Source organism: Mercenaria mercenaria, chromosome 13 (genome assembly GCF_021730395.1).
Source record: "Mercenaria mercenaria strain notata chromosome 13, MADL_Memer_1, whole genome shotgun sequence".
Taxonomy (NCBI): domain Eukaryota; kingdom Metazoa; phylum Mollusca; class Bivalvia; order Venerida; family Veneridae; genus Mercenaria; species Mercenaria mercenaria.
The window spans coordinates 72110350-72138324 of record NC_069373.1 but is presented as its reverse complement, the minus strand read 5'-3'; the positions used below and the strand labels follow the sequence as shown (position 1 = coordinate 72138324).

Here is a 27975-nt window from a genome sequence, read left to right as displayed (position 1 = left end):
TCACATGTAAGCTTTTTTCTGCTGAACCATCAGACTCTCTTCTTTCTTTACATATACAGGCAACGCCAATTCGACCAACGTCTTCAGGTAGTATAAATCCTTTTCACGATGTCAATCATAAGATAATAGGCAGTATGAAGTCAGATATGAGATAACAGGTATATCAAACTCCCCGCAGCGATAATTTCTCCTTGACCATGAATTCACGTGACAGTTGAAAAGTGTTCTTATTTTCAAATTATTTTTTTTTTCATTTTGTTAGAGCAATTTCAATAACTAAAAATTGATTTAAAAAAACGGATAATCAAAATTTTGATAAAACTGTGTCTCTTTACTGTAGGTGGAGACCATTCCGAATGAGATTTGGGTATTATCAACTCTTTTTCGCAACGTCTTAAGATAATAGGTAGTATAAACCCCTTTTTATTAAACAAGGAAATTTCAAACGTTTTTTTTTCTAAAGTGGTAGTTACTGATTTGCCACCGGTGTGTAACTTGATCGTGTTGTCCATACATATCACTCGGAAAATAAGAAACACTATAAAGCAATATTATTAAAACTGATATTTGATCAGCATTATAAAAGTCAAATTGAACAAATCGAACAGAAATGGGAATGGTATTTTTATTAGCAGACTTCGTATGCGGTAGGTAAATCAACTATTTGCTGTTAACCAAGTATTTTATTTATTTTAGGAGCGCAGGAATGTCGGTTTATTAGTTTCACTTTCAGTTTCAGGTTCTGTAGATAGTGCTGACGAAGCATGACTTGTTTTTAATATATTATTGAACATGATATATGTTTTAATGTTTTTTTAAAGGAAGATAATGTTTAGTCGTTGTTTGTTGGTTCGTGTCGTTTTGAATCGCCAAGTGTAAAAGTTTAAATATGAATAAACATATACTGTCAGTTTTCAGTTCCGTTCCTTTTAATAGTATTTATAACTTACGTTTAATGATAAATCACGCTAAAATGTCGCAAAGTAGAAAGGTAACATAGTTCTATTTGTTCTTCTGTAATAATCGCACAGACGATATAAACTGAATGCGAGAAGTTCTTAATTATTAATCATTATTAATTTTTGCGTCATAATACTTGTCATTTTCAAAAAAAATGCCTTTGAGACAATGTCGTGACACACTGAGCATGACCCCGAGGTTAAGACAGCAAATGCCGATAGCCAAACTCCGCATTCTAGCTCGGCCTTCATTCATTCTAGCTCTGTGTTCTTTTTGTTCAGCTACTTATAATTAGATACCGATTGCCGTGCTTGGTACTGCATCTCAGCATTTGTTTTTCATTACATAGATGTGAATGTCGAGCCAACTTCACGCACATTATTGAACGTATAGTGCGGATCCGGACTGTTCTGTATTTCAAGTTGCTTTTCAGAAATTAAATGAATTAGCAACTACGTGGTCTATGTTGCAACTACGTGGTCAGTGTTGCATATAGAGACCCAGGAGTTTTATGCGGAACAGAGCTTCAGGTATTCCATGTATAGCTCTTATTTTAGTAAGGGGGCTATATACGGAAAATATAGCTCTGCAGGAGCTATATATGAATATGTGCTCCGAATACAGCTCCCAGAGGAGCTATATTCGAAGGGAGTCATATAGCGTGTGACAACACTCCTCCGTCTTGAAAGTTATGAAAATCATGCTTTTGACAGGATCTTTCTAAGCTTACTGTGGAAAAAGAAGTTCATGTATTAACTTATTGCTTTGCTTACCAACATCTTAATGTTCTAAAAGGTTGATATTAATACGTCATCTGAAGTTTAACACGACGGGTCATTTTCATAAAATACTTCAAAGTATTTGAAATTAAGGCTCGTTTTTGAAAGTGATTACAAAACTGCATTAGAGAGAGCTCTAGTATAGACTATCTTGATCTTAAAGATATTTCAATAAGCGATAAAAATTATGATAAACGATAGCCGTTGATCTAATGTGAGGCAAAAGTCCTTTTTAACGAATATTGTGTCATTTTGGGATTCATTCTTATACTGTGTATGTTATGCACAATGCGAATAGGCATTTTTTCTTAATAAAATTGTTGCTACTTATAATGCAACGTTTTTAAGAATGAATCAAAACTCCAGCCTAAAAGAGGAGGAAGTGTGTTAGTGTGTATTTGTTAGCTCAAAATTTCATGGCAAGTACAAACAAATCATAAGTTATCGTGTAATCACTACATACCACAACCAATTTCCTAGTTGAAACGATGATTACGGAGTGGCCTTCCGTTAATGGTTAAATTTGTGAACAAGTCAGTATTTTCCGGGATCTATACATAGAAAATATTAAAATGGCACACCCTTATAAAGTTGTCCAGTATAAAACTTTTAAGTTTTACATGTTCTCTGCCAATTAAGTGTGACAGAAACCTTCTCGAAATAATGGCATAAAAGTAATGGTCTTCAAACTTTTCAAGTTATTTTTTTTCTTTTCTTGTCATAATTCAATCAAATTTCAAAGGTTGCTCACTTACATTGTACTTTGCTAAATAATGTTAATTATCAGCCAATCAACTTTCTCGTGGTTTTCTTTAGAGGAGAGCATTTATTAATGATATAAAAGAACATAAACTTCTTTTCTCACAGTAAGCTAAGAAAGATCCTGTTTGAAATGACTCGTTGACGAGCACGCTCCTTTGCTAAAAAAAACAATAGTGCTTTGACCGACAGACCCTGGGTATAATGAAGAACTACACGAAGCCAAACATTTGAAACGAAAACTTGAACGCAGATCTGACAGTAGATCATGGGATATACAGAAATCATTGTGCTTCTGTGAATAAATTGCTGAAACAAACACGGCGTAACTTCTATTCTGAAAAGATAGAGTCCTGCGGACGCGGTCAGAAGGCTATTCAAAGTGACAAAGAAACTTCTTGGTAGAAACGAGGAGGCCGTCCTGCCAACACCTTCCTCTTCCAAAGAACTAGCACAAAATTTCGGCGATTTCTTCATCGATAAAATTGATGGAATAAAAAATAAAATTAGGCCAGAAACAGAATTACAAACCAGTGCGGTTACCACTGAGGAAATTCCAAACACGCAAATAGGTAAATTTGTTGAATTTACTCCAGTCTCACAATGAAGTGAAAAAAAAAAATATTTCAAAATCTGTAAGTAAATCGTGTGAGCTTGATCCAATTCCGACATGGCTTTTGAAAGAATGCTTAGAAGAACTGCTACCATCTCTCACGAATATAATCAATGATTCCTTAGAGAAATCATATGTACCGAAATCCTTTAAAAGTTCCTTGATCAGACCACTCATCTAGATGCAAATGTTCTGAAGAACTATAGACCTGCTTCTAATTTACCGTACGTGTCTAAAATACTTGAAAAGGTAGTCGATGCTCGTTTGGAAAATCACTTGTCCTTGAACAATCTCCACGAAGAACACCTGTCTGCATACAGAAAATTTCACTCCACTGAGACTGCATTACTGAAAGTTCAAAATGACATTCTCAACTCCCTTGACCAAAATGATGTGAAATGATGTGACAATGTTAGTGATTAGTGATGCTTGACCTATCAGCTGCTTTCGATACCAACGTCCATAAAACACTATTGCACCTCATCCACGACCACTTTGGTATCGCAGGGAAACCACTCGAATGGATAACTTCGTATCTGAGTGATCGCTACCAAACTGTGACCATAGATAGTGAATTGTCAAAACCAGACCAAAATTTTTCACAATGTACACTAAACCAGTTGGTACAATATGCAAGAAACATGGACTAAATCACATTTTACGCCGACGATGGGCAGCTTTATTTATCTTTCAAACCAACAAATCCGGTCTTTCAGAAGAACGCTTTAAGCTATGTTGAAAATTGTCTCGTTGAAATTGTATCCTGGATGAACAGCAATATGCTGAAAATCAATGCCGATAAAACTGAAGTCATTGTATTTAAATCTCAAAGAAACGAAAAATATATTGAATCCATTTCTGTGAAATTTGAAGAAGAGAACATTAAACCATCTAAGTGTGTAAGGAATCTTGGTGCTTTTCTAGACTCCAAAATGAGCATTGAAAAGCATATTAACTCAGTTTGTAGATCAGGATACGGAGAGATACGTCAAATAGGCCACATCTACAGATGCTACAAAATCGCTAGTAAATTATCTTGTCACGTCACCACTTGATTATTGCAATGCGCTCTTGTATGGCGTTCCGAAGACCTCGTTGGATAGACTTCAAAATCTTCCGGTGAACGTTTATCAGCTGTACCGAAGTTATGGAATGCTCTTCCGGCTACCATTAGAGACGCTAAAACGTTGGATGTTTTCAAACGATCATTAAAAACACACTTTTTTATAAGACCTATGGAAAATAACTGTGCACTGGAAAGCAAGCTGTTGCAAGACTGTGCAACAGAGGTTATTTTATTGTTGTTTATTGCTCACCACGATATCAAGTGTAATTAATGAGTATAGTCAACTTATTCCTCTGTTAATTTTAATGCTGTTTTGTACAGCGCTTTTGAACGTTTATTTTATGGATGAAGAGCGCTATAAAAATCTGCTAAATAATAATAACAACAACTTGTTTTTGCTCTATTTCTTAGTGTTGTGTATGTGTTCTATTTATTGTAAATCTGCAAAAAGCAAATAAAATATGATTAAAGTAGCCACAAAACGAGCTTCCATTTCCAAAATAAAATGGAAGTGAAGCTTGTTCCGTGTGGAACAAGTGTAGTTTAGGTGACAGTACCGACAAATTTTATTTTCTTTCTAGCGTACTTATTCATTCTACCAACTTGAACCACAATAAATCACATTTAATTCACGTACTACAGAGTGTTGAACTGTCGGTTACAACGTTTTCTGCAGATCTTTTACTCGTAGTAAAGAACTGAAGTTTTCTACTCGTAGCTAGTTCTATCATTTGTCACATAGTTTTTTTTTTACTATTTCTAATATTATGAAAATAAAACGATGCCGAATATTATCTTCAGTAGCTAAGCTTTATCAATTAAAGGGGCAATGATCTGTAAAACTCAGTAAAACCTGTATATACTTTAGCGACAAGAAAGATGAACTTCAAATGTAATTAAAACTGAATAAAATTATTTAGGTACGGTGGTGTATGGATACAAAGAAAGATGAAGTAATATACATTCTTTCGCGACGACAGACTGAGAATTCAAAGAAAGATGAAGCAACGTACAATCTTTCGCGACGGCAGAGTGAGAATTCCAAGAAAGATGAAGCAGTGTACATTCTTTAGCGACATTCTCTAGCGACGGCAGAGTGAGAATTCCAAGAAATATGAAGCAGTGTACATTCTTTAGCGACATTCTTTAGCGACGGCAGAGTGAGAATTCAAAGAAAGATGAAGCAAGGTACAATCTTTAGCGACGGCAGAGTGAGAATTCAAAGAAAGATGAAGCAGTGTACATTCTTTAGCGACATTCTTTAGCGACGGCAGAGTGAGAATTCAAAGAAAGAGGAAGTAATACACATTCTTAAGCGACGGCAGAGAGAATTCAAAGAAAGATGAAGTAATACACATTCTTTAGCGACGGCAGAGTGAGAATTCAAAGAAAGATGAAGCAGTGTACATTCTTTACCGACATTCTTTAGCGACGGCAGAGTGAGAATTCAAAGAAAGATGAAGCAGTGTACATTCTTTCGCGACATTCTTTAGCGACGGCAGAGTGAGAATTCAAAGAAAGATGAAGCAAGGTACAATCTTTAGCGACGGCAGAATGAGAATTCAAAGAAAGATGAAGCAGTGTACATTCTTTAGCGACATTCTTTAGCGACGGCAGAGTGAGAATTCAAAGAAAGATGAAGTAATACACATTCTTTAGCGACGGCAGAGTGAGAATTCAGAGGAATATGAAATGTATAAATGTAACTATAAGAATGGCCTGATAGCTACGGTAGAGTAAGAATGCGAAGAAAGACGAAGTACAAATGTAATGATAAAATCTGAGCAGTAAAATCTTTTAGCTACGCAATAGTCACGATGAAGCAATGTAATGCATTTAGCGACGAAAGAGTTAAAATTGAAAGAAAGATGAAGTACAAATGTAATGATAAAAAGTGAGTAAAATACTTCAGCTATGAATGACTAAGAATGCAATGAAAGAGAGCTTAAGCGACGGGACAGAAGAGAAACAAATTGTGAAAGGTACACGAATTACATTTTCGTACTGAACAATATCATAAATGTATCATATTAAAGTAAAGTTAACTGGGAATGTAAGAGGGGAATTTGTTGTTAAACTCGAAGAAATCTAATCCCTTGCCCTCATGATTTGCAAACATGTGAAGAATTCATACTGGAGTTTCACGTAAAGATATATTTTTTCACGTCACTACAATGTCCAATTTTGAAGTCAATAAAAGTACACATAAAGTTTATGTCGAAGTCGTAAAATGAGTAAATTCATATGAGGTCATTGCTAAATTCTTAACAACAGATATTGTTCTAAGCGTACGAAGTATTTTCAGTAGCTTTTAATGTATTTTCAAAATAACAAATGATGCGTTAGCTGCTGTGTTCAGTATACATGTAATTCATGATTAAAGTACAAAAGATTACAATTTAAATGTGAAACTAATATTTCCGGTTACTAACTCATATCCTATTTTCAAAGTTTAGACATAATGACAGCTACTATATATAAACTATTCCACATCCGCAGACATGAATAATAAATTATTCCCATATCTCTCCTGTGTAAAGTACATTTTAACATTCACCACTGCCTTATATAGGAAAACATGATACTGTTTCCCTATTACTTTGCTTAGACGGCTCGTTTAACCTAACCTTCTATTGAAAGATAATGTACAATGTGTTTTGCGTAGGTTAGAGTTGGCTAGCCAAAACTCTATTCAGAGTTTCTTGATAAAACCCGTTTTGTTCTAAAGTCATTACTCATTGTATAATTTGTCATAGCTTTGTGGTGTCTGCTTTCTTATTGCTTTCACAATCATGTCAAAGATTTTCTTAAATGAAAAGTAAGTTGCAAGGTTTCGATAACAGGTGAAATGTTTCTAAAATACTCTTGAAATATGGTGATATCTTTTATCTGATACAAATATAACAAAATAAACAATGGACGTATACATTTTTCTCCATCTACGATAATTATTATATAAACGGGTACATATGATTGACTGACATATTAAGAAGATAATTTTTTATTGTTAGTTCTATTTAAATGGAGCTTTTAGGGATAAAAAAGTATCAATCAGTTAAACAATATGGCGTTTTCATATATAATGAAAAAGGTATTGTTAAAGGGAGCTATAGAGGCTGACTGTGAATCTGGAGGGAGACTCAACATGAAATTCTTTCCTTGCAATCCAATAATAGTGTGCAAAAACACTCGTCTGATGTAACTATGTAACTAATGCTAAATACCTGTCTGAGAGAGAGAGAGAGAGAGAGAGAGAGAGAGAGAGAGAGAGAGAGAGAGAGAGAGAGGCAGGCAGGCAGGTAGATAAGATAGATAGAAGGTGGTAAAGTAAAGTACTTTTGATCCCGCCGTACGACCTTGACATTGATCAATTAGGACCGTTAGTTGCGTTTTACACGTCGTGCTATTGTTTGGTTAATAATTGCGGAAACTTATTTAGAGTCCTTCCAGAGGGTAAAAAGATGACTGACCTAGATATCATCAAGATGAACATTCAGACCAACTTTCATACAGATCCCATGAAAAATATGGCCTCTAGAGAGGTCACAAGGTTTTTTCATTATTTGACCTACTGACCTAGTTATTGATGGCACGTGACCCAGTTTCAAATCTGACCTAGATATCACCAAGGTGAACATTCTGACCAATTTTCATGAAGATCCGTTCAAAAGTATGGCCTCTAGAGAGATCACAAGGTTTTTCTATTTCTAGACCTAATGACCTAGTTTTTGACCGCAGCTGACCCAGTTTCGAAACTGATCTAGATATCATCAAGATGAACATTCAGACCAACTTTCATACAGATCCAATGAAAAATATGGCCTCTAGAGAGGTCACAAGGTTTTTCTATTATTTGACCTACTGACCTAGTTTTTGACCGCACATGACCCAGTTTCGAACTTGACCTAGATATCATCAAGGTGAACATTCTGACCAATTTTCATGAAGATCTTGTGAAAAATATGGCTTCTAGAGAGGTCACAACGTTTTTCTATTTTTAGACCTACTGACCCAGTTTTTAACCACAGTTGACCCAGTTTCGAACTTGGCCTAGATATCATCAAGATAAACATTCAGACCAACCTTCATACAGGTCCCATGAAAAATATGGCCTCTAGAGAGGTCACAAGGTTTTTTCATTATTTGACCTACTGACCTAGTTATTGACGGCACGTGACCCAGTTTCGAATTTGACCTAGATATTACCAAGGTGAACATTCTGACCAATTTTAATGAAGATCCATTCAAAAGTATGACCTCTAGAGAGGTCACAAGGTTTTTCTATTTTTAGACCTAATGACCTATTTTTTGATCGCAGCTGACCCAGTTTCGAACTTGACCTAGATATCATCAAGATGAACATTCAGACCAACTTTCATACAGATCCCATGGAAAATATGGCCTCTAGAGAGGTCACAAGGTTTTTCTATTATTTGACCTACTGACCTAGTTTTTGATGGCACGTGACCCAGTTTCAAACTTGACCTACATATCATCAAGATGAACATTCTGACCAATTTTCATGAAGATCTTGTGAAAAATATGGCCTCTAGAGAGGTCACAAGGTTTTTCTATTTTTAGACCTACTGACCTAGTTTTTGACCGCACGTGACCCAGTTTCAAACTTGACCTAGATATCATTAATATGAACATTCTGACCAATTTTCATAAAGATCCCATGAAAAATGTGACCTCTAGAGAGGTCACAAGCAAAAGTTTACGCACGGACGCACGCACGGACGACGGACGCTGCGTGATCACAAAAGCTCACACTGTCACTTTGTGACATGTGAGCTAAAAAATCATTTTCATTTTTCTTTAAACCTAAAACAAACTTTCTGATAGAAGTTTTGGACTTGCTGTAACACGTTTGGTGTTACTCTGACACCCCCGAAATGTCCTTTTAAGCATCAATGCACGCTACTCCTGATGTTAACAACTTTGAACAGCTTTGTCACATTTATTTGTTTAAGGTTTCAAAATGATGACCACTTGTACCAGACGGTTTGCTAGTGACTATAATTTTTTCAAACACCTTTATAATTATGGAAATTATTTTAGAATTAAAATAATTTAATTTATTTTTTCTCAAATTGTTGCTCCTTAATTACCGTCTGCTAGTTTATTAAATTGTCGTCTGTTTTCGTAGATAAACGTGTCATCGATATTGTTACACTTGGCTGATCTGAACTGGTTCCTATTGATACTGGTACCCAGTCGATATAATATAAATACCAATAATCTCGTGCAGTTCTCTCACATTTGCTAGCTACACCGTCGGTAACGTCAAAACTACCCCCCGCCGCACACCCTGTATTTATAGGAAACTTTCGAAACATAGAGTTTTGCATCTTTAATTTCGGGCTAGTATTGTAGTTTTAACAACTTGCTAGAATACTTTGTCAGTATTTTATATACACTTTACTGATCTATTTATGTTGATCTTACATGATCTGTGGAATGTTTTATGAAATTGGTTCAAAGTTGTAAAGGAAATTTGCATAAAGTCCATCTATTTAACAATAGCTAACGTTGATGTTCTAGTTCAAGTTAATTGTTATTGTCCACCCGGTCTTGACGACTGAGTTGTTAGGTACTGCCGTCTTTTTACTTACAATTGCAGGGTTAAACCGTGCCAAAGTAAATTGATGAGGTGATATACCGGAGAGCAATAACACTGCAGGAGATAACACATCCAGCCATCAAAATGTATGACGGGGCTAGATGTCATCTTGTTACGTGACCAAGGACTTCCAAATGTGAGATGTTCATACCGTGTTATGAAGAAAAAACTGAGACATTTTGATGCAGTGTATATAAATTTTGTTATTTAAGAAAACGGTTTAGCATGGGCGTGACTATATTTGTATAAGACTCTCCAGTATAATTTGAAAGATTTTATACTTCTTTAAAAAGGCACGGGATAGTTGATTGATATTAATATACGTATTTCTAGTATTAAAATATATAAACTAAATGTACAAGAAGACAATAGTGAAGTAATAAAATTATTAGAATAAGTTTCACTTTTTAAGTTAAATGTGTCGTATTGACATGAAATTCAAGGACAGGAAAATAATTATAGGAAGTATTGACTGTCGTAAATATTATTTCATGTGAACTTAAAAACTTTGTGATCACAGTTGGATATCACTAAGAAAATTCTGCTATTATTTGTGGTAACAATTATTATGTAGGACACTGGCTTTTTAACTGTGACATTTGATAGACCTTAATATTAGTTTTTCTTCATCTAGTCATAATACTATATGTAAAAGGTGTTTATTTATAATACTGGCTTGATGGATATTGTCGCTCATAATATGTTGGCGGTAAGGTTCTGTCGGCCGTGAGGTGAGCGGATACGGTGTCTGTATGTTTGCATTCAAGTTGCGTACTTTGGGGTATCATATGTTTACCAGTTTGTGTTAACTGGATAGTAAAAGGTTTTGCCCTAGTACTTGGCAATTCCTAGTGTTGCGTGTGTTGCGTATGTTGCGTATGTTGCGTTGCTCTCAGTGGTGTCACTTTGCCTTGCCTTGCCTTGCATTTCATTGACTCGTGTTGCGGTTTCGCTCATTCTCGGTGAAACCCGAAATGGGTGGAATGGTAGCTCGACGTTCAATTGAAATTGTTGTGTGTTTGCATTTGAGTGATACCTGTTATAAAGTGCAAAGTGTCTTGTGTTGCTTTGCCTTTGAGTGACACCTGTTACAAAGTACAAAGTGTCTTGCGTTACTTTGCGTTGTTTGAGTGATACCTGTTACAAAGTACAAAGTGTCTTGCATTGCTTTGCCTTGTGGTCCGTTGTGTTATATTGCCTCGCTTTACATTGGCTGGGGTTGTGCATTTGACCGCATCCCGGTAACACCCGGGCTGGGTTGGATTCACAATTCGAAGTTCGATGGATTGCGCAGTTGCGTTGTTTTTGCAAGCCTTGGGTTGGTGCGTCTGTTCTCCTCTCGGTCGACGGATTTTGCTGTGCTTTTAACGACTCTACACGGTGAGACCCTTGTTGAGTCATGAGCGGCCGATCAACTCCCAATATTGTCAATATACTTTTACTGAATTTAATTAAATTATTACAAAATGTATCATGCGTATGTTTAACTATCGTTGTAAGTATCAATGCATATTCTTGATGAATAAAGAGTGTTGTATGAGATAATTGGTTTTTATTTTGAGTAATAAAATAATGTCAATATTGTAATGGGTTTTGTTGTTTTTTTCCCGAATTTTAAGTTTTTGTGACGTAGTACAATAAGGGCGCAGAGTGTACAAGCACCAGTGTGGCAAGGTTTCTAATTACTATAATGCCAAGCAAGATAACACAGTGTTCTGGAAAAAAACCATACCATTAAGTGAATTACCAATAAAAAATTTCAAGAAATGTTTGACAGAAAGCAGTGTGACTCCATTAGTTTGTCTCATCTTGACAATGTTTATAGTTTTTGTTAAGGATTTTAAGAAATACATTGTATTATAAATCGGGCTTGTGAAATGGCAGTGGGAAAATGACAAGTCACAAAATCATATGATTTTAGCACAAAATGAAAAACGAAAGTACACTGTCTAATACTGGCCTAATTTGCTTGAAATTTTCCTAAGATAAGATAAGCATTTTCTTGGTTCAAACATAGATCTATAGTTCTCTTGTGTACAGTGAATTTGTTGAATGATATCAATGCCATTCTTTAAACGTCTAAAATAAAAGTAACTGAAATATTTTCATTCATGAATATCAACATAAAAATTTATTAAGAAGAATCACCATAAATTTAAAACCATTTTGAGGAACCTTAAATACTTCCAGCTTTTGGAAAAGATTGTAATGTATATAAAAATATTTTTTCTGTAATATATATACCTATATGGAAATTAATTTTATAAAATTTACAGGAATTTTATTGTGGAAAGTGTCCAGATTGCACCACACATGTTTTAAATAACTCTAAAGGACAGCACTGTCCCTGACTCCTCAAGGTAATTTGCATAGACATTCTAGAAGTCCTAGCTATATGCCTCTGATATAATAAATTTCTCAGTATTAAAATAAGGTGATTTCTTATTTGTATCGAGGACATTTCTTTTTAACTGAGGCTCAGGAAGACAAAGCACTATTAAAGGCAAAAATGAAATAATTTAATGATCAACTTTTAATGTAATTATCAAAGGTCTATCACACCACTATATAAGTACTATCTCACCTGGTCATCCGACTTCCTGGACTTTTTCCCAGCAGATTTCTGACCACTTGTTGTAACTGATCTTGCATTACTTCGAGCGCTGGCTACTGAGATATAGTCTGACCGTTTGTGAGAATTGTGTTCCAAGGATCTTGTGTCCTGCAGACTTCCTAAAGATTTCTCTTGACTACATTCATGTTGCCGTGTCTTTGACTTGGGCCTATAAAAATGGAGCACCACTTAAACTAACATTACTGTTTGTCAGGGGCGTGCCTGGGCTTACGCCTGTACGTAGGTGCCTGTACGCACATGCGTACAGTTTGAAAATAGACCCAAAAATATTAAAAAAGCTAAAAGACATAGATTTCATAAAATTTTGAAAAATCAACCAAGTTCTTTTTAAAAATAAATCCTCAGCATTAAACAAGCTGCCTTTTTTTGTTATACTTATCATATAGAGACATATCAATAATTCAAGCGTTTGTTTTACATACTTTCATTCATGGTTAACTCCTTTCGGTACATCACCATTGGATTATCACGAGTTCCGAATGATGTTTGCATTACGCGAAATTTCAAAATGTCAGACATTATGTTAATGTCTGCCTACCATGATGTTTTTAATCAAACAGGGATACTAGACAAAAACCAAAAACTAGAGCTATTGGATGATTAACATGGGACAATGTCCATGCCTTACTTTCCAACCAGGTAAGTATTAGCATTATAAATCAGCCAAACAGACAGTTTGACACTAGGCCTAAAAAAGAAAATTCTTTGTTTCCGGTAACATGCTAAAAAAAATTAGGGTAGGTAGGTCGAAAAAAAAATTTTTTTTTGATTTTTTTTTATTATTTAGGGAGACTTTTCGGAAATTATTTATTTGTCAAAAAATGAATACAAATAAGGGAATAAGGGGGTTACGCCTTTAGAACATCAGTAAGTTGATTTCTAACATCACTGGCCATGTTTAAAGCATAAAAAGTGGAGTTTTGCAACTTTTTGTTAAAAAGTTGAAAAAAATATTCTCCAAGGCCATAAAAACATTTAGGGTCGGGCCAAAAATTTAGGGTAGGTCGGGATACTGATAACAAACAATTCTTTTTTTGTACGCCCTATGTAAACAGTTCAAAACTGTTAACATCTTAAATACTCTAGACTACCAGTTGTTGAATGTAATTGAATGTAAACAAATACATGTAGATCTAGAAGTGATTTCGTTAAGTTTGCTCTTAAATTCTTTTCAGAGTATAGAATAATCACTAAGCTGAAGATGTTGTTGTTGAGTGTAACAATGCTTTGTCATAAAAAACGTAGATTTCTCCAACATTTTAAAACGTTTAATACAGCCAGGCCCGAATCTAGGGATGGCCCTAAGGGGCACATGCCCCACCTCCCCCACAGTTGGCTGAGAAATCAAATATACCCATCAAAATTGCACCCAACTATTTTGGCAAAGGAATGATATTTTCTCAAAACTTAAACCCAAAAATGCACCAAGGCCACCATTTAAATCTTTTTCAGGGGAAAACTCCCCTGACCCCTTTAAAAAGAGGTAGTACCTTATTCTATACTCTGAAAAGACGGATAGCTCAGTGGTTTGCACACTGGCCTTCCAATCCTGAGGTCGGGGGTTCAATCTCCTGCAGCTACATGGGAATTTTCAGAAACGCTTTTCAGTGTTTCCCACCCAACTTGAGGTGTATTGGTCAGGAACCCAGGCAATCCTTGCGTGTATCAGTGCTATACACTGGGCACGTTAAAGAACCAGGCTGTCTATTCGCAACGAGCTAGGCTAAGTTAGCCGGACAAGCCTGTATCTGATTTCTGATCTGTCATGGGGGCTTTGTCTCACTCTGTCCCTCTGGTCAGATCGCTCTGTGTCTGTACTAGTAGAGGATGAATTATGCGCCCTGTGTGGCTGCATTTGAACTATGTAAAGCACCTTTGAACGTGAAATTGATCATGAAAAGGGCGCTATATAAATCTGGTATAATAACAATAATAATAATAATACCTTCTCAAGTTCTCATGTTCCTTAAAATTTAGACCCCAAAATGCACCAGAGGTCACAATCTAATAACTGTATTTCAAACTATTCCGGAGGAGACACCCCTGACCCCATAAAAAGAGGGGAGTACCCTCTCCCATTCATTAAAATTAAGACCCAAAAATGCATTAGAGCCCACCATTTCATACCTGTATTAAAAAAAATTCCAGGGGGAACCTGAGCCCCTTAACAAGAGCAGCGGGCCCACTCCCGTACCTACATCCACTTGGCGCTACGCATGTCGCCGGTGGCGCCTTCATTCTAAACTGGTGCCCCCAGTAGAATATTACTGGACCCAGGCCTGTAATGTGAGCTAGATATAAATCAAATCATTCTATTTAACCTTTAACTTTTAAAATTTTCTTGGGGGAGATCCCCCAAACCCACACCTAACCCACCCCTGTGCATACAAAGTCCTTCAGGTCTGCTCCTGTTTGTGATAATGTTTGTAATCCAATACAATTATATTTACTAGACAACATAAAATTTCTGTAAATATAAGAAATGTATAAAAGTTTGAAATCTAAAATATTATTGACAAGTAGATTCTAATCAATTTCGAACCTAGATATTAAGATAGATCTAGATTAGTCCAAATAATTAGACGTGAAAAAAGTTGTCATTTGAGTTCAACGTTCAAAATACTCACATTTTACAGCTTTTTTCGACATAAAGTGATATGCATGAGTTATGTCAGGTCTTATATTTTGGACTAGATCTAGATCTGGACATTTTTATTTTAATTTCAAGCTAGATCTAGACATTATAATATTTTAAATTATAGTGTCATGGAATAAAGACTATGTCTTTTAAAGCTGCTTCAGACCTGTTATGACATGGGTAAAATACTATGTTAAAAGGTGAAAATCCAATAGATCTACATGTCCTAGCTAAATTATTAAAATTGCTTTTTGTTGACATTATTTCATGTGTCAATCGATTCTAAATATAGAATTTGATTAATAAATACTCACGTTGTCCCAGGAACGTAATCTGGGTTATACTCCTTCAGAACATGCGGGAAACTGCTCAATTTATTGTCTGTCATCCTTATTTCTTCTCTCTATCCATCTTCAGCGTTAGGATAATTTACCCGCGGGGCACCATGCCAGGTCACACGAGTTCAATAATTTGTGTATCACATGACCTTGTCCTATGGTTACCTTGATCATGTGACCAAACAAACTTTCCCGCCAAATGTCAAATTGAACAAGCGGAAAGTTTTAAACAAGTTCGTAGATTAAAACAGCAGGGGCTGGAGCAACTATGCAACCCACCTCCTCCTTAACATTTTTCGAAGATTACATACTTTAAGCTGGTAGTTTTAAGAACTCAGTATATGTTTTAATAATGTTTACTACGATAAGTGTTTACAAATAGGTAATCGGTAAATGGACCTGCTAATAACGGCACAAGCCCTGTGCACTATAAAGTGTTTTGTTCTGTTGACTTTAGGGAAACAACTGAAAACGATCACGATCTACCTGTTACAGTGTTAATAATACGACACAATTTCGATCAGCTTTGAGAACGATCCTATTTATGTCAGTGAAAGCAGTGGCGTGTTTGAGCGACCTGGTCAGACGTCAATCCACAAAGATTATTCGGGTCAAATATATAATGGAAAGGAAAATGTGTTAATGATTAAAAGATTAAAAAACATGGGTGAAAGGTCAGATTATGGTAACGGATGTTTGATGTTGCTGCTAGCAACACTGAACTTCTCAAGGGATGAATTGAAGAGATGGGAGACTATTCCACAGAACATACTATTCCATATGAAAGTCAGGACTTGTAGAACAGATGATGATAATGTCCTGCATTCCATGATATAGGCATGAGATAACCTTCCACGAGGATTGCAACCAGATGCTGTGTAATTTTTTATATAGATCTAAACGACAGTCGGGAGTCTATGCGCCGGAAATCTAACCTGTGCCATATAGCATTTCAGTGACACTGGACGTGCGGCTACAAAGTCGGGCATAGCCCAAAGCGCTGCAAGTCTTTGAATCGCCTTTTCTTGTTCTATCTGATTTTGTGTGTATTTGTATCAGACTTCGGATGTGCATTTCAGGCAATAAATTTGAGCCTTAAGGTCTTGCGAAAGAAACCTAGGGTTTTATAACCTTTTCAGCTGACCTGTTTATGTGGACTTCCCACGAGATATCGTGTGAAATATTTTTGTAATGAAGTGCATAAAAAATGCACGTTTTAATGAACAAAAATCCTAGAAAGGTACAAAGCGAGGTACATAATATGGAATGGGACAAAAAAGCCAAGTATTAATGCATCTACCTACAACGGTGTTCCGTTTCGATCATCAAGATTTTTATTCGTGAACCCCATACCTCGAAAGTCGAAACAACGAAACTACAATGATGGAAGTCCAAATCACGATGGCAAAAACATGAAACTTCGATGGTGAAAGTCGAAATCAAGAAACCACGATAACGAAAACGCGATATCATTTCGCATTTTCACCACAGTGGTTTCGTGTTTCCATCATCGTGGTTTCGACTTTCACAATCGAACTTTCGACTTTCATCATTGTAGTTTCGACTTTCACCATCGTGGTTTCGAAAGTTTGATGATGAAAGTCGAAACCACGATGATAAAAACACGAATCCACGGTGGTGAAAATGCGAAATGATACCGCGTTTTCATTATCGTTGTTTCGTGATTTCAACTTGATTCAGTTGTCTCAATGCTTTGGACATGTTAAAAGCGTGATTCGAATACTCGTATAATACAAATTTGAATATCCGGCTAAGTGAAATCGCAAACAGAACATCAGGTACACAACTTCACATGCTATGTAACAATCTTCTAATGTTTTATGACTATTAAGGATGTACGAGCGAATTTTTTCTAACGCTAAGAATTTTTTCTTACCCTGTGAACTTGAAGAACATTTCTAAGACAAACAAGAGCAGAAAAAAACATAGGTCACCGAACTCGTTTTAATTTTATAGGGTATTTTCTTCACCCACTGTTTACGCATTTCTGAAATTTTGTAAAATTGAAAAAATGTTGGTACTTTATAAAACATATAATATCCTACTTAATCTTATAGGGATTTCAGGTCTTACAGGTTAATATGAATATATGGTGATGTCAGTATTATATAAGCATAACTGTCACTAACAAATCTCTTAAAGTTTTACATGTTGACATAATTATCCCACCCACTTTATTTTCAATGGAAAAAAACGTATTTAGATCTACAAAAAAATTCTGACGTTAAGATTTTCAAAATATTTTGCAGCATTAATGACACACAATAATGCTTCAAAATGGAAAGAAAAAAGTTGGAGTCACCGTGCATCTAAGAGATTTATTACGACTGTTAAAAAGTTGTGGATTTTGATATTTTTTGTTCTTTTTGTTTTAATTTATATTTTCTAGATAATATAAAGTGCTATCCTGAAAACTTTTATTTTATTTATAGCTTAACATCATATATATCAGTCAGAAAAATATCAAAACCAAACCTGATCTACTTTAATAGATATTTGAAATTACCTACCCCTACCCCATTGTAAACTCATCAATTTTAGGCAAATGCCAGCCAAAAATAAGGGTGATTTTTTCTATATGTCAAATATTTTTAAGATATATGCAACACAAACTTTAAATACTTTTGGAGATACATGTGTATTTCTCACTAAGTCGAGGACCATAACCCTGGTCTCGCTGAATGAAACTTGACGCTTCTAATGTTTTATGACTCTTAAATCAAATTCTTTTTTAGATAAATGCGATACGAACTTGTATGCCCTTTATGCATAGTTTTGACTAAATCAAGGGCCATAACTCTGATCTGTCCTACAGAAATCCCAAACAACTCCCCCACCCCAAGTGCACAACTTGACATCCTATTATGTTTCATGACCCTAGGTTAAATACGGTTTAAGGTTCGTGCGACACAAACTTGTCTGTTTTGCCCTTTTATGCATACTTTGACTATGTCAAAGGCCATAACTCTGACTGAATGAAATCTCAAACAAAACTCCAGGTGCACAAGCTCACATGATAAATAACACTCCTATAATGTTTCATGCTAGGTCAGATACTTTTCTTTTTAAAATACATACGACACAAACCTTTAAGCCCTTTATGCACATTTTTGACTAAACAAAGGGTCATAACTTTGGTCGGCCAGTGCTATCCCATTGAAAACACCAGATGCACAACTACACATGCTGAATGACGATCCTGCGAGGTTTGATGATTCTGGGTAAAATTCTTTTTGAGATATGCACGACACAAAATCGGACAGACAGACTAACAAGGGCAACTGATTCAAACATGTGTACTAATCCCCAAGGAACTAAAGTGATTTTCTCGCAACTTAATGTTAACTTATAAAACAGCAAATTCATATGGCTGAAGTCTCAGAAATTCCCAGTGCCTTGGCCGGGATGGAAAAGCTAAAGAAGACGAAGAAGAGTACCATAAGGATTGTTTCTGTTAGTATTTATCGTGAAATGTGTAGAAAAATATTTATAAATATAATTACTTTGCGTCTTCTCATATATACGAAGGTTGCAGCTCGGTGTCGGAGACGAAAACAGTTTTATTCGGAAATAAATTACTACTACCAGAAAGAAATGAAAGTAGGTAAATTGAACAGTTGAACTGGTTTACATGCTATTCTGGTTAAGAGAAGGCTATAATTTGATTTATTTCTGAAAGTTGCATAAATGTCACATGTTGACATTAGCCAGAATTGCCTGTGTAGTGTTCACTAATTGTTGAATCGTCTATAACGATTGGTATTCGGATACGTTTATTTCGGACAAACTTCAAGAATTTCATGGGCAATTCACAATTTTAACAGGTCCGAAACATTACAGAACGATACTAATTTCACTTGTGTAATGATTACATTTTACCCGGACTTTATCATAGACTCCTTGTGTTAATTATAAAAATTTAAACTAAAATCAAAGTATTAATTCCATATAATCAGGCTGGTAACATTGCCCGATCGGGCTTTCGACATAAAAACTAACATTTCTTGAAAAATAATGAGGATATTTTCTTCAGACTTGGTCCATTTATTAAGCATTAAAAATGATACAAATTGAAATAAAAATAACTTGGTCACTTTCTGTTTTGGTAGAATTATTTCCCCTTTTCAGATTTTTATGACCCATAATTTTTGAAGTCCAAAAAACATATGTTTTAATGCTAAGTTTAAAACAAAAAAAGGGTTCAATAGTTTTCAAATGCTCTAAGTTATTGCGCTAGTACATGAATGTATACATTTTATTGTGCTTTCACTTACAACATTATAGAAAAATGTTAGTTGTAAAAAATGTTCATACATCTGCACTAGAAACAAAGTATTAACCTTAAATATATAGAATAAAGGTATTGGCGCACAAGTTTGAAGCAATAGAAATCCATTGAACCATTTTCTGTTTTAAACATTGCATTAAAACATACTTGTTCTGGACTTCAAAAATTATGCATCATTAAAATCTGAAAAAGGGAAGTAATTCTAACAAAACTGAAGGCAACAAAGATAGTTCTATCTTAATATGCATCATATGTTATGCTTAATAAATTGGCAAAATTTGAAAGTAATATCTTCATTATATTTCAAGAAATATTAGTTTTTATGTCGAAAGCCCGATCGGGCAATGTTACCAGCCTGATATTTTCAATGAAACTTCAATGTTTTGTAGTTTGTACCATCATCTGGGGCATATGCAGTAAAAATTCTAATTTGATTTCTGAAATAGTGTGATATTTTATTTCTAAAGTCACTATATACTCATTTAAAAAATATTTTGTTTTACCCAAGTGGAAACTGATAGGGCCTTGAAAATGCAGTTAAAACTTCTGATGTCATGATAAAGTTATGAATTAAAATGTTGAAGGACGAAGTGCACTGCTGCACACATACCTTACCAAGACAAAGTATTCCACTTATGAAATATATAAATATATAGTATGGTTAATGGACTCTACCTAAGCTGTGTTCAACAGATGCGTAAACATTTTGAGCTATTTAAAGAATTAATTATCTCTAGTAAAATGAACTGTTTTGTCATATCATATTGCTTAGTCCAAGTAACAGGACATTTAGGGAAAGCGTTAATTTTTAGCTCGACTATTCAAAGAATAGTAGAGCTGTTGGACTCACCCGTGGTCAGCGTCCACGTCTGCGTCCCGATTTGGTTAAGTTTTTGTATGTAAGCTGGTATCTCAGTAACCACTTGTGGGAATGGATTGAAACTTAACACACTTATTCACTGTGATAAACTGACTTACCTTGCACAAGTTCCATAACTCTATTATGCTTTTTACAAAATTATGCCCCTTTTTCGACATAGAAATTTTTGGTAAAGGTTTTGTATGTAAGTTGGTATCTCAGTACCCACTAATGGGAATGGATTGAAACTTCACACACTTGTTCACTGTCATGATCTGACATGCACTGTGCAGGTCCCATAACTCTACTTTGCAGTTTTTCAAAATTATGCCCCTTTTTCGACTTAGCAGTTTTTGGTTAAGTTTTTGTATGTAAGCTGGTATCTCAGTATCCACAAATGGGAATGGATTGAAACTTCACACACTTGTTCACTGTCATGATCTGACATGCACTGTGCAGGTCCCATAACTCTACTTTGCAGTTTTTCAAAATTATGCCCCTTTTTCGACTTAGCAGTTTTTAGTTAAGTTTTTGTATGTAAGCTGGTATCTCAGTATCCACTAATGGGAATGGATTGAAACTTAACACACTTGTTCACTGTCATGATCTGACATGCACTGTGCAGGTCCCATAACTCTACTTTGCATTTTTTCAAAATTATGCCCCTTTTTCAACTTAACAGTTTTTGGTTAAGTTTTTGTATGTAAGCTGGTATCTCAGTATCGACTAATGGGAAAGGATTGAAACTTCACCCACTTGTTCACTGTCATGATATAACATGCAGTGTAAGGTTCAGTAACTCTACTTTGCATTTTTTCAAAATTATGCCCCTTTTTCGACTTAGCAGTTTTTGGTTAAATTCTTATACATGTATGTAAGCTGGTATCTCAGTACCCACCAATGGGAATGGATTGAAATTTCACACACTTGTCCACTGTCATGAGCTGATAAGCACTGTGCAGGTTCCATAACCTTGTTTCCCAATTTTACAAAATTATGCCCCTTTTTCAACTTTTGTATTCATTCAATCGACAAGGCTGTTGAATATTCGAGCGTTGCTGTCCTCCAACAGCTCTTGTTGACTATTGCAAGCAAAGAGTGTTCGTTCTGTTAAAAGGTAAAAGAAGTTGACATATGTTTATGGTGTTTCGAATCACAAAATTAAGTTTAGAAATTAATAAAATTTTGTATTGAACATGTTGAAAGTAGAGAAAAACATATAGAAAATGGAAAATACTGCACAAAAAAGCTAATCAGCTACAAAAGAATTTATTTGAATTTGGTCTTGAGAAGAAAATAGAAACAGTGACAAGACAAAAGTACAGCATGGTTCTTCAGTAGTATCGGTTAGAAAACAGGTAATTCAAGGCAGATGCTAATGAACAATCCCTGATGTAAAGGATGATTCATTATCTGTGTTTTTCTTCACGGAATAATAAGTTTAAGTCTTGAATTACTGATTAAAGTCTTTTCAGCTTTAATTGACCATGCAGTTCATGCAGTTATTTGAAAACAATAGTCTCTGATTGGTCAAGAGCGCAAAGCAGCCACCGCAAACTCCGCCTTTGATTGACAAGTAGTTATTTTGTGTACTCTGCGTCGGACATTTTTTTATGCCATGGACTTGCGGTTGGAGTATTTTGGCGTCCTTTTCCAAAAAGTATATGTATACAAATACGCAGGATTAAGCGATCCCGAGAACCCTGATTCATGATAAAAATTTGATCCCATGATGTCATAAGCAAAGGGAAATAGCAAGCTGTAGTTGTAATCTGTCTGCTTTTTCTAGATGAAGAAAATCAAAGCAGTCCCTGTTTTCCGGCTGCAGAGAGTATGGCAAAGCACAGCAGCTACTGTCGAGGGTTCCAGCAGTGTAGTAACAGAATATGATAAAGCGAAGCCCTTTGATGAAATACCAGGGCCTAAAGGACTACCCTATATTGGTACAATGTTGAAGTATAGGAAAGGTAACTAACGTCTAAGGCCTAAAGGACTACCCTATATTGGTACAATGTTGAAGTATAGGAAAGGTAACTAACGTCTAAGGCCTAAAGGACTACCCTATATTGGTACAATGTTGAAGTATAGGAAAGGTAACTAACGTCTAAGGCCTAAAGGACTACCCTATATTGGTACAATGTTGAAGTATAGGAAAGGTAACTAACGTCTAAGGCCTAAAGGACTACCTATATTGGTACAATGTTGAAGTATAGGAAAGGTAACTAACGTCTAAGGCCTAAAGGACTACCCTATATTGGTACAATGTTGAAGTATAGGAAAGGTAACTAACGTCTAAGGCCTAAAGGACTACCCTATATTGGTACAATGTTGAAGTATAGGAAAGGTAACTAACGTCTAAGGCCTAAAGGACTACCCTATATTGGTACGATGTTAAAGTATAGAAAAGGTCACTAATGTTCGTGGAATTTTCAGGCTTTGCAAAATTGCCAGACTGTCTGACATGTCAGGCAGATTTGCAGCAGGTCTTGTTACTTTAGTAGGTGCGGGACCAGATACTAACTCAAACTACCAAACATTTCAAAACTGGCCAAGAATGGTTTCCCTTGATACAAAATGTAAAAATGTTTTAACTTTATCATCATCTGTATAAGCACCGCACCTCATTCTAGAATGTAATAATCTGAGACTAGTTGTAGATACATATGGGAATATCTGGTTTGAGGGTAACTGTTTTGGTGGTAACGAAGCTCTTCTTCAGTCGTGTGCAAATTTAGCTTCTGAAATTAGTACCTACAGGTAGGATAACAGAATCAATTTACAGTTGCCTTAGTTTACAGTATGTTCCTTTATTGCAGGACCATTTGGTAAATACAACATAGATAGATATCAGGAATCAGTGGTAGACTTGTATCAAAGATATGGAAAGATTTGCAAAGAAACTATTGCAGGGAGGACTATTGTACATTTATTTGATCCAGATTATATTCGAACAGTCTTTCAAACGGAAGGAAAAACCCCGCATGTGGCTCCGCTGATGGAAACAACACAGCTATATAGAAAACAGAGAGGATTTTCGCCAGGACTTGGTAACACGTGAGTAATTATGTGTGTCTCTAATAAAAAATTCTATGTGTTGAGCATGCTGTGTTAAATTGGGGGGAAAAATTGTAGTGTATTGGCATCTAGAATATAACACAAAATTATGAAATTTAAGAAAGTATTTATTCCAAAATAGAAAATATACAAAGTGCTCATTTATAGTTCCTTCTAAGTATCATCACAGATCAAATGATTTAAAGCCTTTATAGTATGAGAGTAATTATACCCCCCACAAAACAAAGTTTGGGGGGTATTTAGGAGTGAACTTGGTGGTCGGTCGGTTGGTTTGGTCGGTCTGTTGGTTTTGCATGGTTTCCGGATGATAACTCACGAAAGGCTTGACCAATTTAAATAATTTTTGGTACACAGGTGTAACATCAGAAAGTACAGGTCAAGTTCGAATTTTGGTTCAGTAGGTCAAAGGTCAAGGTCACAGTGACCCTGAACAGTTAAACGGTTTCCAGATGATAACTTGAGAACGCTTGAGCCTAGGATCATAAATTTTGGTACACTGGTGTAACATCATGAAATGCAGGTCAAGTTCGACTTTGAGATCTGTAGGTCAAAGATCAAGGTCACAGTGACTCGTAACCGATAAATGGTTTCCGGATGACAACTTGAGGACGCTTGGGCCTAGGATCATAAATTTTGGTACACAGGTGTAATATCATTAAATACAAGTCAAGTTCGACTTTGAGGTCTGTAGGTCAAAGGTCAAGGTCACAGTGACTCGTAACAGATAAATGGTTTCCGGATGATAACTTGAGAACGCTTGGGCCTAGGATCATAACTTTTGGTACGCAGGTGTAATATCATAAAATACAGGTCAAGTTCGACTTTGAGATCTGTAGGTCAATGGTCAAGGTCACAGTGACTCAGAACAGTTAAATGGTTTCCAGATGATAACTTGAGAACGCTTGGGCCTAGGATCATAAATTTTGGTACACAGGTGTAACATCAAGAAATACAGGTCGAATTTTACTTTGAGGTCAGTAGGTCAAAGGTCAAGGTCATAGTGACTCGGAACAGTTAAATGGTTTCCGGATGATAATTTGAGAACGCTTGGACCTAGGATCATAAATTTTGGTACACAGGTGTAACATCATGAAATACAGGTCAAGTTTTACTTTGAGGTCAGTAGGTCAAAGGTCAAGGTCACAGTGTCTTGGAACAGTTTAACAGTTTCTGGATGATAACTTGAGAATGCTTGGGCCTAGGATCATGAAAATTGATAGGGAGGTTGATTATTACTAGCAGATGCCCCCTAATGATTTTGAGGTCAGTAGGTCACAGGTCAAGGTCACAGTGACCCGGAACATTTAAACAGTTTTCGGACAATAACTTGAGAATGCTTGGGACAAGGATTAGGAAACTTAATCTGGAGGTTGTTCATGTCAAGCAGATGACCTGTATTGACTTTGAGTTCCAAAGGTCAAAGGTCATTTAAACCTTTTACGGACAATAACTTGAGAACGCTTGGACGGAGGATCATGAAACTTCATAGGGAGGTTGATCATGACTAGCAGATGACCTCTATTGATTTTGTGGTCAGTAGGTCAAAGGTTAAGCAAGTTTGGCTTTGATACTGGCTTAGTTCTGTGACAAGGCCATATTGTGGGGGTATAATTCGTCACTCCTGTGACAACTCTAGTTTAATATTAAGGTAGTGGACGTGTATAAAATTTGCAATTTCCTTGGGATTACATAATCTCCAGATGCTGCTTTGGTTTTCTGCAGCCGTTACTGTAGCTGAAACTAGCACAAAGTTTTCCTCACCAGTCAAGAAATAGAGAATATTAGGTCACTGTTTTTCTGAAATTAAGTTTATCCAGCAAGTCAGAGAAAGGTTTATCCCCCCGAAGCTCAGCTGAGGGTGATAAACTTTTCAGAGACAAGCTGCGTAAACTAAAGTTCAGAATGACAGTAACCTAATACATGTACAGTTGAATCTCGGTATCTCGAATCTCAAGGGACCATGCTTTTTATTTCGAGATAACCGCAATTCGAGTTATGAGGAGGGACGTATATGACATTGATACACATATCAGTTCCATTATCCAAAGCGCGAATCTTTCTTGTAATCACTTGTTTCCTGTAATGAACTTTTAAGCTCCTTATAACATAAAAACTGTTTCCTTGATGCAGTGTATACTCTGTGTTTATCAGTTTTTCGAAGAACAAAAATGTTTTTGAGTCAAGTTTCCTTTCTGTACCACGTTCCTCTCCCGGAAGGAGGATTGACAGCATTTTGATCTGACATTTTGAACAAATGATGCTTTCCCTAAAGAAGTTATTTTTTTAAACAGTCTCATCGTGATTACCTCTAATTAATCCTTATTAAAGTCACAACTGTTCAAACTATTTAATTCATCAGTTTAAATCAAAAGCAATTTTCAGAACGTCTCAAAAACAAATGACCGCTGATAAAAGAAATTTAATGTTTACAGCATACAATTATCATTATGGCATGTGCAGACAAGTATGACATTTCATTTTGATAATCACCGCGCCTTTGAAATGTCGGCATCACGTGTTACTGGTTTGGCAACAAACATGGACATGTGTTAAAAACCAACCACATTCACAATGACATGTATGAAATTTTATCACATATTTTTCTAACTTTGTCTTACCGAGTTTATAATGCACTTGAATTTTATTGACGGGACTGAAAATCCCGTTTGACACGACCGGAGTCTCGGTAAGTCAAATTTTGACGTAACCGGAGTTGAATTGCATATATAAAGAAGGAAATTGGACGGGACTTGAAAATTTCTTCGACTAAAGCGGAATTTCGAGGTAAGTGAGTTTGAGATACCGAGTTTCGACTGTATTTGTTTTATCCTGCAGTCAATAAAACCTGTTATGAGCAAAATATTTCATAATCATAATCACTTCAATTAAACACAATTGCTTGGATATTACAACAAAAACATAAATCCTTACCTGACAGTTCGACTTTTTTGTAATATGAATCACAGGTGCTAACTGGGAATTTATGTACAAGACAAGTAATGAAGTTTTGACTTGGATAAAATATAGCTGAAAATGACTCTTGAATTGAAATCAAATGCCTGCAGTCTCTACCTTAAACTGCTGCATTTCCAGCATGAAAATAAGAATTAATCGAAAATCCTACAATAAAAGGCTTTGATCCAATAATTACGACAAATGTCTGCTTAAAACAGGTTAAAAGCCTCAATTTCTAACCTGAAGAAGATTTACGCCCCGAAATGCCAACTTGGACAAAGTCAGGGTGGATTGACTCAGGCTTAAAAAGATTCTCTGAATCGTACTGTATTGAGCTTGAATAGAATTGAATAATTTTTCATTCAGTTGCAGTGGTTGCATGATGAACTGTTTGAAAGATCATCACATTTTCTGAAATCTTGACCCAGTTCACAATGCTTGCTGTACATGTACTTAAAAAGTAGTCCATCAGCACCTGCTATGTAAAGGCAGGGTGGCGTAAACAGTATATTTCCTATACGTAGAATGTATTATCAAAGGTAAATTGCCGATTAGAACTGGTGGTCCACTACCTTTAAAGGATTTCTGCATGTGCATGCTTTTGTGAAAGAATTTGCCAACTTATCTACAGGCAGTTATTTTACGTACTTTTCTCAGAAATGGTGAAGAGTGGTATAAATTACGTAGCGCAGTTCAGCAAATGATGATGCGACCTAAAGCTGTCACAGTGTATCTGCCATTTGTTACTGAAGTTGCAGATGATTTCATCAAGCGATTAAAAGAGATACGTGATAAAAGTGGTCATGTGAAAAATCTTAGGAATGAAATTTCAAAATGGAATGTAGAATGTAAGAATATTTATGTTACCTTAATATATATTCTGTTTGTTGTTTTAAAAAGAAGATATAATTCATCAGACAATGTCTTTAGTTAGATGCAAAGCATATTTTGACTTGAAATTGAAAGTGGATTTCATGTCATGATAAAAAAGCACAAATCAGTATAAATTTAAATATAGACAGGTTTTTTTGCCAACATTTGATTTAAACATATTTTATTTCAAACATATGTGCATACTACATTTTACAATTTACAATATCGATATTATACATGTTGAAAAAGGATAAGATCTGAATGCTAAGCTTAAAGGTCTTCTCCTATTGCCAACATTGAATATGGTATGTCATGATAGGCAAAACGTATTCACAAAAAAAATAGTTTTGAACATGCATGGTTGAGTGGTTAAGTTGGCTGACTTCGAATCACTTGTCCTTCAAAGTTGTGGGTTCAATACTTGCAAGGGGACAAATTATTTCATGAGCAAACCAGCAAGCTGGCTTGCATTAAGTTGTTGATTCTACACGGA

At 35.6% G+C, this 27975-nt stretch overlaps 2 protein-coding genes across 2 annotated transcripts in view; one reads left to right on the top strand and one right to left on the bottom strand.

Annotated features, from left to right (window-relative positions):
- On the bottom strand, window positions 1–15549 carry LOC128547789 (uncharacterized). The gene is made up of 3 exons (XM_053520979.1): window positions 15388–15549; window positions 12385–12583; window positions 1–99 (listed from the first exon to the last, which is right to left on the bottom strand). Exons 1-3 carry the CDS (start codon window positions 15459–15461, stop codon window positions 1–3), a joined length of 372 nt encoding a protein of 123 aa, XP_053376954.1. The 5' UTR covers window positions 15462–15549.
- Window positions 15550–18993: 3444 nt separating this feature from the next.
- LOC123544623 (probable cytochrome P450 CYP44) overlaps window positions 18994–27975 on the top strand; it is a 29864-nt gene continuing 20882 nt past the window's right edge. The window contains exons 1-4 of the mRNA XM_053520978.1: window positions 18994–19032; window positions 22369–22546; window positions 23396–23633; window positions 27267–27457. Coding sequence (XP_053376953.1) covers window positions 19027–19032; window positions 22369–22546; window positions 23396–23633; window positions 27267–27457 — 613 coding nt within the window. The 5' untranslated portion in view covers window positions 18994–19026. The remainder of the gene's footprint in view (window positions 19033–22368; window positions 22547–23395; window positions 23634–27266; window positions 27458–27975) is intronic.